General features: G+C 36.5%; 1 protein-coding gene across 1 annotated transcript in view; it reads left to right on the top strand.

The window, feature by feature from the left end:
* Unc13c (unc-13 homolog C) overlaps positions 1–4,863 on the top strand; it is a 465,433-nt gene extending 460,570 nt beyond the window's left edge. Inside the window, exons 31-33 of the mRNA XM_031344063.1 lie at positions 727–819; positions 1,937–2,096; positions 3,128–4,863. Of these exons, the coding sequence (XP_031199923.1) occupies positions 727–819; positions 1,937–2,096; positions 3,128–3,413 (539 nt within the window). The 3' untranslated portion in view covers positions 3,414–4,863. The remainder of the gene's footprint in view (positions 1–726; positions 820–1,936; positions 2,097–3,127) is intronic.
* The last annotated feature ends 7,059 nt before the right edge of the window (positions 4,864–11,922 follow it).

Here is an 11,922-nt window from a genome sequence, read left to right as displayed (position 1 = left end):
AATTTATGAAATTCTTAGGGAAATGGATGGATCTGGGGAATATCATCCTGAGTGAGGTAACCCAATCATGAAAGAACACACATGGTATGCACTCTCTGATAAATGGATATTATCCCAGAAGATAGGAATACACAAAGTACAATCCACAAACCACAAGAAACTCAAGAAGAAGGGAGACCAAAATGTGGATACTTCATTCCTTCTTAAAAAAGGGAACAAAATACCCATAGAAGGAGTTGCAGAGACAAACTATGGACAAGTCCTTATAACAAGAGAAGAAATTTAACCTGTAATCTGGCCAGCAAGCTATGTGATTATCTCAAAGGTAGTAGAGGACATGCAGACGCAGAGCAGGGAGGAAGCAGTCCTTTTCCTGCTGGTCTCAGGATGAGCGTTTTGACCTTACTCTTGCCCCCAGTCTGGACTGGCTCCCCTAGTTGCATGGCTTTCTGGACCCCCAAGGGGCGAACTGAAGGGGGAAACATGGAAGTAAGAAATGAGTATCTGATCAATTTCCACTTAATGAATAGCATTTAGAATTTGCACTAACCGGGCTAAGAAGACTTCTACCCAAGTCCCAAGATCGCGCTGTAAACTCTGTGAGCACTGAGCAGTGTCCAACATGAGATATTAATGCAATAACCATTTAATCCTTAGGCAAAGGAAATAGATGCCCACAGATGTGTAGTGTGAGCATTCATGCTAGTACATTTCTCCTGTTTGCAGGTCGTTCCTCCAAAGATGCTGTAGGACAGATCTCTGTCCATGTGGATGTCACCACCACCCCAGGGACTGGAGAGCATAAAGTCACTGTAAAAGGTACATCTGGGGTTCAAATATAGCACCTATTAACCTTCAACATCTACAGAAGTCATATGAAAGCTATCACTTCTCACATATACATTTTTAAACTACTATAGGACACAATTAAAATGTCTTCAGAAAAACAAATTCTTAAGCTAAAACAAGTAAAGACGATGTACTGGTAACTAAATTTCAAAAGTAGATTTGTTTTAATGTTAAATATAATTTCTCAAACTGACCTATATTTTCTTAACTACTCATATAACCTACTTATTTTATGTGACTTCTAACTAGTTTTCCTTGTTAATAAATGGTTCAATGTTATAAAAACAAATGAGCCCTGCTTTCCAACTAAAAGGTTTCATTAAATATCTACCACTTTGCTGAACAGGCCCATATTCTGTTTTTATTGTAGACTTGGTCATTTTAATATGCAGTTCAGTCTCCCAATATATGTTTTGATTGCACCATGTTCAAAACAGCTGTGGATTAGAAAAGATTATATGAAAAGTATGTAGGAAAAAAATCCAAGGAGAACTTGTGCTTATACAAGATCAGGTGTCAGTATACTTCAGTGTCTTTTAAAACTATGTACATATCAAACCCAAGAGTTTTAGTCTTTAGCAGTAGAAATGTTGAGACACTTTGATAGCCAAGACCAAGCAGGAGCATATAAACAGAATCATTTAGAATTGTTTATGAGTCCTGAAATGACCACAGCACTTAATACCGGATGGAACTTGCAACTGTGAAAGAAGTAATGGACTAGATGACCATGATGAAGTTTTCCAAATAATGCTGACTATAAAAATATTTATAATATATTATGATCTGATTTTTGGGTGGATATTGAATTTATGTGCACTAACATAGAATTAAGTTTACTAATCTATTTTCCTAAATATTTTGTGGTGGTGCTTCCCTAATGTGTAATATGAAACATCATCAGGGTTTTTACCTTTCTATGTAAGTACCATTCACATGAGTGACAGCTTTCCTGGGCATTCAGTGTCTCAGCTTGTGGGATAAATGACTCCTTGTTGGTATGGTCAGGAAACATGCAAATGCAAGTTCCGGCCAAGAGGAGGAAGCTCGTCTCCACACACTCATTTACTCTGCTTCTGCTTCTCAGTGATTGCGATCAATGACCTAAACTGGCAGACCACCGCCATGTTCCGCCCCTTTGTGGAAGTGTGCATGCTGGGACCCAGCCTGGGGGACAAGAAGAGAAAACAAGGAACAAAGACAAAAAGCAACACATGGTCACCGAAGTACAACGAAACCTTCCAGTTGTAAGTCAGACAAAATACCGCTAGTTCACTTGACTGGATGCTAGCTGTTTTGCAGCTAAAACCCACTGAAGGATTCAGGGTGGAAAGGAAAACCCACAGGTCCCTTTCTATTCCTCACAAGCAATGCAAGGCGTTGATTCCTCACCAAAGTCGCTGTGGATATCAGGCAGTGTTATGGATAATGGACATAGCTGGACACTGGACTTGGATAATCTCTGGCTTTTGCTATCATTGAAATGTCTTTCTAGAGATGATTATCATGGTCAAGTGAAGGGCTACCATGTTTAAAGAAACAGTGTATAATGGGAAAGGGGGAGATTAAATGACTTGGTGGAGCCCTCACATGAAAGTACAATTTTCAGTTCTTTGAGGAGGAGGTCTAGAGGGTTTTTCCAAATGAAGGGGTAAATACCAAATGTGTCTTTAAACAGTAGTATTGTTTGTATAGGGCAAAAGTTACTAGGAAGCCAGACTAAGTGTGTGATGGTACCTTGTAGCTTTCCATTGCAATAGTCCAGGCAGGAGATAAAATAATTCCTAGCCAGATGGCTACTGGATAGAAAAACTTCTCTGGGAGTAAGAGGTAAATATTCTTAGTAACTGACAGAAAAAAATAGCATAGATATTCTTGCAATGGTATCCCTTACCCAGGCTCTATTATTGTTATCAATCAAGAGCCTCTGTATCTAATAACTAAATACAATATAATATTATATTTGCCAATCCTATTTGATACACTCACCATCAATAGAGTGAGCAGGTACAGACACTCCAGGACATCTATAAATGTAGCTCAGCACATTTGTAGAGGATGATGTCAAAAAGTCTGACACATCTGCAATAAAGCATCATTTTTGTATCTAGGGGATATGTTTGATTTCTAAGCAATATCTATATAATAATGATCTAACATGTAAGTAAACAGAGTTGATATAATATTCTGGCCATATAGCAATCTGTGAGTAAAGTTTAATAGTATTTCAGCACCATGAATCCAAGTTTGACTCATTTTATGTCTTTAATTCATACAGCATTCTGGGTAACGAAAACCGCCCAGGAGCCTATGAACTTCACCTCTCGGTTAAGGACTACTGCTTTGCCCGAGAAGATCGAATAATTGGGATGACAGTCATTCAGTTACAGAACATAGCAGAGAAAGGGAGCTACGGGGCATGGTACCCTCTTTTGAAAAATCTCTCTATGGATGAAACTGGTTTAACCATCCTTAGAATACTCTCTCAGAGGACAAGTGACGATGTCGCTAAAGAGTTTGTGAGACTTAAGTCTGAAACAAGGTCTATTGAAGAGAGTGCCTGAAACAAAGACTTCCAAATGTTGTCTTTGAGAATTCATAAACTCCCATTGTGTGACCCTTACATGCATGTGAAAATACATGGGAATGTTTAAACCCACTGCGTTTTTTGATGTTTGCCAGTACTCAACCACAATGTCTACAACGTATGTGAAAAACTTTTATACCAGTTCTGGTCTTTGAGAAATAAATGTTCCATGAAGTGCCAAAATTATGATGTAAAGTGAAATATCAAGACTATCTTTTACAATGTAATGTTCTTCTCATTACCACTTTCTCCTCCATGAAGAAAACTAAAACAACCTTCTTGAGTTTGTCCATTGGTTGTCCTTGTTAGATTCATTTAAAGTGACCTATCAGAAAGCATCTTTGACCGAACTTCTGTTCTGTTTAGCCTTATCTTATTGTAGACACCCTGCAGATCCAGTTTTCTACCACACCTAGAAATGCAGCAACTTCTAGAAAGTTTGTAATTTTATAGTTGCAGATATATTGTGATGATTTTTGCATACAAATTACAATAGAAAAGGTGGGAAATATTTTATGCTGACAAGTTCCTAACCTTTCTAAAATATCACTGTGAAGAAATGCTTTCAAAGCAAACTTACACAAAGCAATGCTGAATAGTTTGTTAATGTTTAATATATTGATGAAACTGTGTTCTTTAAAACTGCCAAGCCCCCCCTCCCCATCACATTTGTAATTTTAAAAAAAGAAAAGAAAAAATGGTGACCTGATGCATTTGCCATGTAGCATTATGTCTCAGCTTTACCCTACTTCATTCTTTGGAAAGTCATAGAATGCAAGAACTGTTTAACTTTCCTGCGATAAGTAACTTTTTGGAAGGAAAATAATAACAATATACTTATGACTACTTAACTCTACAACCAGATGTTTCTTTAAAAAATATCCAATGTTTATGCTGAATGCAGCACTACTATAGATTGCAGAAAACCAAAAAGTCACAACTTCATATATATTTAGGAGGGAAAGATGTAAAATAAATTCAAAGTAAATGGCTCATGATTTTGTAACTCGTGTTCTTTATATGCCCCAAATGTAACTTGGTTACAGATACGTGCATTGTCTAGATTTTGTTTAGGATTTGACTTTCCAGAGTCTATATCTAAATATTTGGCTGCAGAACATCATTTTGTCATTGTAACTTACAGCCATAGCTGTGAGGAGATTCCCCATGTGCCCAGGATCAAGAAGTTGTTCCACTGACTGTTATGTAAACATGTTGGTCTAGTATGTGAGGAGCAGAAGTGATTTAGTGCCATCTCTCTCAACCATTCTGCTTCTGAGTCTGAAAACACACAAGCTGGTGAGATTGGCTAATTTGTGTTCAAATCTTAGGCGACTGCTTTGTTAATGACTTTTCCAAATGCCTCGTATGATGCAATCGCTGACATATGCATTAATAAATGGATGTGTATTGAGCTCATGCAACAATTCTGGATGTTTTGCCTACTTCTTTCATTACCTAATAATAATAAAACACTGGTGATATATTAATATTTACTCAATGTGTGATAACATAAATAACTGTATATTATAAAATAATGCATTCATTGAAAGTAAGAAGAATTAATCTAATGGCCCAGTATGAGTTGGGGGATAGTGTTAAACCTATGAAGAAGACTCAGTGTTAAGCATATTCAAGGTAGCAGCATTATTAAAGAAAAGCTTCAGTTATTATTGATAGTCATTTTAGTAGGTAAGAGAGTTAGGTAGATTTAATCATGATAATAGGAGTTTATTAATATAAGAATGTGAAACACTGGAATAAGGGTCAGATCACAGCTACACAGATCAGTTCTCGGAAACAATGAGCTAAGGATATTGTTTATATTAACTAGATCACTTTTGTTTTGTCTTATTTTAAATATGTGTACATGTGGGTTTGTGTATGCTCACATGAGTGTGTATGTTCATGGAGTCCAGAAAGAAGGGAGCAGATGCCCTGGAGCTGGAGTTACAGGCAGTTGTGAACTGTCTTATCTAGGAACTAACCCAAGTCCTTCAGAAAAACAGCATGTGCTCTTAGCCACTGAGTCATCCTTCTCACCCCTCATTCCACCTTTAAATATATATATTAATGTACATTAATGTTGGGCCCTATTTGGCCCTGGTTTGGGCCTTGAGAGCAAACCCGAGCCTGGCTCAAGTTTTGTAAACTGTCTCAGTCACTTCCATACTGGAGTGACTCAGTTTGACCTGCTTAAGCCTACCTTTGCCTAGCTCCTGCTGATGTAGAGTAACTTTGTTGGCTCTGTCAGTCACCCCATACCCTTCCTATGTCATCTCACCTCAGCAGAAAACTCCACCTCCTCTCTCAGCCCTTTATAAAGAAAAGATTGATACAATAAAACGAGTTCCTGCTTTGAGAGACTCCCTGCTCAGGGTGGTTATTCTCCAGAGGCAGGAGATCCAAGCCTTGACACTCACCATCCCGCTCGCTGGACCAGGTTCTCTTCCTCTTGCCTGGTTCTGCCGGCAGAGAGCCTGCCTGGCACATTAAATGTTAAGAGTAGTAGTATGAATTCAGTCTAGCTTTTACCACCATAAAACTCAGATGCTAACTTTGAAGTGATTATAACTACTGTTCCTCATAGCTTCTTCCTCCAAAGGCAGCTATGTATTAACAGTATTTCTGTTATCCTCATATCTTTATGATCATACACATGGTCTAGTTTGCTGTGATCTGTCAACTCAGGGGCTCCAGAGTTTTGTGGCAGTTTATTCGTGTCACTCCCAATAAAATACACAAATGCCAACTCCTGTCATTCATCTGCAGGTAGACCTCATATTTCAAGTACATAAAAATTGTAAAATTGAAAGGTAAAATATCGAAACCCTTTAATGTAGCAGTCATCATCCAAAGGCATTCAGATGAATTATTTAAGGTAATCAATAAGATACCCCAGCCACAGCCTGCTCAGAGGCATTCCCTTCTGTATTACTTTACAGGTTAACACAACTTTAAATAAGCCACATTTATAAGTGACAATTCCAGCTTAATGTCTTTTATTTTGATCTCATTTTAACGCTTGAGAGAACAGTTACTTTATTCTTTTAATATTTCAAAATTAATAAATGACTATATAGTCTAGCCTTTTATGGACTAATTTAGCACCTTTATTCTTTACACTCAAATAATGAAGCATGATCATATTTATAGGAAACGTAGGAATATACATGAGTAGGTCTGATTACCACTTCACTACATAGAAGGTTCCTGTGGACACAGGATTTCCTGCTCCTGACCTGTGTTAACATTCACTCAACTCACCTTTGAAGCAAATTCTTGATGCTCAGACATCTCTGGTCAGTTGTCTCTCTGGCTCAAGCTTTCACTGTTTGACAGACTCAAAACCTATGACATCACACATGGAAGAAGAGATATCTCCACCTTTAATATATATTTATTTTAAATTACCATTTATTTTCAATTTGTGACAAGTTTGAAAGGTTACATTTAGACCCAGTTTTTATTTGTAGATTTTTTTTTCTCCCACATATTTTAAAAATCTACATATTGTTATTTTATCTCTTCTTTCCATCATGGTGATCATGATGAATAAGGATTCAGATATTTGATCAATCATTGGTCTATTTGTGTAACAATGGAATGATAGGAAAAGAATGTATGTATGTAACTCTGGACTGCTTTAAAAACAAAAAGAAATTTTCTTTTTTGTGACAGTGTGTGTGTGTGTGTGTGTGTGTGTGTGTGTGTGTGTAAAGGTTAATTGAGAAAAGCCGGGCACAGAGAGAAACAGTGAGTGTGTTCACTCACATACACAATTTAATAGAGTTGAACCCATGAAATAGAGAACAAAATGATGGCTACCAGATGGGATGGGAGTTCATAGGAAACAAAATGTGAGTTAGGAGAAAGAAACCCAGGAGATCTATTGTATACAGTGGTGACTGTGGTTAATCACACTGTATTTGAAACTTAAAAATTGAAGAGTAAAAACCTTTTACTTGTTTTGCCACACCAGAAATAATTTGTGAGGCTACACATGTATTCAAAACCTTGACTTGGTAATTCTACACTGAAGACAGATATCAAAACTCATGTTGTAAACTATATATAATTTTTACTTGTCATAAAGAAAATATGTATCAAACCTATATAACTGAAAATATTTCAATTTATAATGGAGATAGAATTTCTATAAATTACCTTAATGCCAATAAAAATGATTTCATATTTTAGAATGTAAACTAAGCAAGCTAAAATTTTGTAAATGTTAGCATTCAGATTAGGTCTGGAGAGGCTGGAGCTCATTAACTTGTGAGCCAGAGAGAAAGAAAAAGGATAAAGAGAAAGTCATGCATACACGCAAACACTCAGCTGAGCCCAGCCATCTGTTTCTTCTATTTCACAAGTGCACATGCATACTTATATACATACATATAGACCTACATATGTACATATGTACAAACATATAGATAGATAGATAGATAGACAGACAGATTGACAGACTTTACACATATACACATATATACATATATGTATGTATATACACATTATATATACATATACACACACACGCGTACATATATATATATGTATGCATGCACACACACATTTGGTAGATGGAGCAGAGCCCCGACAGACACACTTTATTTTTTCTCTCAACTTCTTATACCTTCTTCTTAGACAACAGTTCTTTATAAAATTACCTCACAGATAAAATGTTACACAAAAGGCAGTTACAGTGGATGCCGGTAGTAAGCTCAAAGTGGTGTTTTATTCTGTAAGCTTATTATAAGCTTAAAGCCTTGGGTTCTCATGGCCTCACCTTTTCATAGTGCACATCTGTGGCTTCATCCTTGGACCTGACCTAAAATGAACGTTTTTCCTTGATCACAAAACTGTCCCAAGTCTATTTTAATCTTAGTGCAATTTATGAAAGCTCATTCTCCTCCCTATTATGCAGCTTTTACTATTCTATGAGGAGTGGACACATTTTAGTCTTGATTCTAACTTTACTATATCTTTCTGGCAAAAGAACTAAAACCATCTCCTTTAACCTTCTTCCTAAAATTATTTGAATCAAATCAGGACTCCTATAAAGTCATTAATCAATCTAAACAGCATTAATTCATGAAAGTTCATCTTCATGTTGATCAGCAGGAAATTTGCCCAGTAGGATGGCCCAATGCCAGGAATCCTTAGGCTATGTAATAGTGGCAGGAAAGGCACATCAGCAACAAGAAGCAATCCAGGAACAAAGTCTCTGGGGTCCATGCCTCTCAGAGAGCATACATAGCAGGCATGAAGAATGGTGGGCCATCTCCAGAAAACTTACTTGCTTGCCATAACCTTTCCTGCATGGCTTGTGCCACTGATCAGATTGTATTTGGGACTATACACATGTGTATGCATACATATTTCCATGCTATAACAATAAAACACAAGTCATGAATTTGGAGGAGAGTGGGAAAAGTATATGGAAGCATTTGGAGGGAGAAATTAAATTGTAATCTGAAAAAAGTTTTAAATGATATTATAGGTGAAGATGAAGTATTAAAAAAAAAGAAGTCAATGTTAACTTTTTAAAAAGATGGCTAACCTATATCAGGAAAATTTGAGCATGGGAAAATAGAAATTATTTTTTAAAGACTTAATAATTTTAAAGTGTGTGTGTGTGTGTGTGTGTGTGTGTGTGTGTGTGCATGCCTGTGTATATGTACACATGAGTACAGATGCTTGCAGATGCCAGAGGTATCATATTCCCTGGAGCTGGAGTTGTAGATAATAGTGAACTACTCTGCATAGGTGCTAGGAACCAAACTTGGGTCCTTTATGAGAATAAGACAGCACACTCTTAACCACTGAGCCGTCTCTCCCACCCCAGGGGAAATTGTTAATGCTAACATAGAATTTAATGCACAAAACATGGAATTATCAGAGACATGAAAGTAATTAAAGGTACTTTGTTTTATGTTTAAGGGCTATATGTTAACAATTAAATCCCTTACATATCAATGGATGAACTCATGTAACTATGTACTAAAAAATGGTTGTCAACATAGTTAAATATTTTTACTAAGTTGAATATAAAAAACAGTATTGATATTATTTTAGTCCCTAAGTTTTATGATGAGTTCGTGGTTACCTATTCCACAGCTTTTCCTCATACCACTGATAAAGCATATATGTTAGTCATTATGTATTCAATATGGTATAGCAGTTACTTTAAATCAAAACCAAACATAACTCTAGAGGCTATACAGTTACTCTAGGTTGAGCTGTAACTCAGAACAAAAGTGTGCCCAAATTCATGCTGTATCTTCTCAGACACTTTTCTCTTTTTCCAACAAATATTTGAGGTTGTTTTCTATATGACAAGAATTAGATTTTCATCGGCATTAAGAACACAGTGAGTAACTAACTGTACAGAACAGAGGACTCACATAGTATTTGTAAGAACTACTTACTAACATGATTTCAACTCACCAGTTAAAAGCTGCAGATTAACTGAATGGATTAAGAAAAACAAGACTTAACTTTATCTTGTCTCCCAGAAACACATCTCAATAATAGCATTCAAAAGAAAGCATCAATAGAAAGACACCAACGATGGAGCAAATAGAAGCTGGAATGCCTATTCTCATATCTAACAGAAAATAGATTTTGAAAGTAGTCGAGAAAGAGATAAGGAAGGTCACTAGACAAGAAAACAATTCATTATGAAGATTTAATTGTAAATATGGCTGCACCAAATATTGGTGCTTCCAGTATTTTGTAAATAATTGCTTTATTGTAAAGTAAACAATAAAGGTTATAATAGGTCAGGTAAGCCCTGTACAACAAGAGGAGATTTAAATACCTAAGTCCTTGTATCTTACCAGATTATACTGAAAAAAAAAAGCTGGGGGTGGGGAGTCAAGTACCAGAGTAACTACAGAAACTATGCAAATTATTGAATACTGATCAATACATTTTTTAATGAACAGGAAATGATTTAAAAAATCAAGAAAGAAAATTATAATTTCAAAAATCCAAGTAAAATGGTAGAACAGCCTATCCAAATGATCAGGTGCAGCTAAGGCAGGTCCACAAGGGAAACATAAAGCTGTGGGAACTTACCTTAAATACCAGAAATGTCTCAAATAAAAACTTAATGATGGGCCTTACAACCCTAGAAATCCAAGAAGACAAGAAACCCAAAGGCGGTCAACAGTGATCCTTAGTACAGGTTAAGGACAGAGGTGAGTTTAAAAGAGTAACCCTTAGAATTAAGAAAACAAGGAAATGGTTCTCTGGGAAGATAAGATGGACAAATTAACAAAAGAAAGATAAGACACAAATTAACAAAATTATAGAGCAATAAACACTAGTGAGAGCCAGATTACTAGGGAACAAACTGTTTTAAAGGTAGACCATATGACCTAGCAACAGACAGCCAACAGAAAACCAATTCAGCAGAGTCTGGAGGTTCTTTGTCTCATAATGGCATGTCAGGGCTTTATTTTTACTTTGTCTTGTTTTTTACCCTACACATTTGCATATACATTGTGAGTTTTGGTTTGTGTTTTTATGGGATTCTTAAGTGTATCTTTGCATCTATATCTGTTTCTTGTGCCTTTTCCTGGGCTCGTTTTCCTTCTGTTTGTTTGTTTTGTCCTATTCCAATTTGTTTGTTTTTGCTTTATCGTATATTTTCTCATTGTTCCTTAGATGCTTGGATGTTTGCTTGTTTTCTAATGAGATACAGAATGGGTATGAATATGCATGGGAGGGCAAGTGGGAAGGAACTGGGAGGAGTAGGGGAAGAAGAAACTGTCATCAGAATATACTGTATGAAAACAAAATATATTTTTAATTAAGAAAAAAAATAAGTGAAAAAATATATAATGTAAGACAAAGATACATGATCTGACCACTTGAAAGTAACATATAAAAATGAGTATGTTAAATGAGTAGGATGAGGAATAGAAAATGAAGATTTGGGAAAACTGAAATCTCAGTATGGCTTGTCTGAATAAGACCAGTATAATGACAATATCAGTTGCCATGCCAACATGGAAAGGGGAAATTCCTACACCCGGATGAAGAGCTACAAGTAATCCAGGTGCATCCAGGGATAAGGTTGCCCAATTTCAAATGGTCATCCCTGGACACATGTGCATATGACATGAAACATTGAGTAGACTTTGTAGGTTATATATGCATATTCACACACACACACACACACACACATACATATATATAATGATAATTAAAGAAGAGCTTATGAAATTTGGATAAGAGAAACACAGGAGGAGTTAGAAGATGGAATAGTAGGAATGATACAAATGAAATGCTTATGTACTGGCTGGTTTTGTGTGTCAACTTGACCCAGGCTGGAGTTATCACAGAAGGGAGCTTCAGTTGGGGAAGTGCCTCCATGAGGCCCAGCTGTGGGACATTTTCTCAATTAGAGATCAAGGGGGTAGGGCCCCTTGTGGGAGGTGCCATCCCTGGGCTGGAAGTCTTGGGTTCTATAAGAG

This window comes from Mastomys coucha, unplaced genomic scaffold, assembly GCF_008632895.1.
Source record: "Mastomys coucha isolate ucsf_1 unplaced genomic scaffold, UCSF_Mcou_1 pScaffold23, whole genome shotgun sequence".
Classification (NCBI taxonomy): domain Eukaryota; kingdom Metazoa; phylum Chordata; class Mammalia; order Rodentia; family Muridae; genus Mastomys; species Mastomys coucha.
Note: the sequence above shows the minus strand (reverse complement) of the source record. Positions and strands in the feature narration are given on the sequence as shown.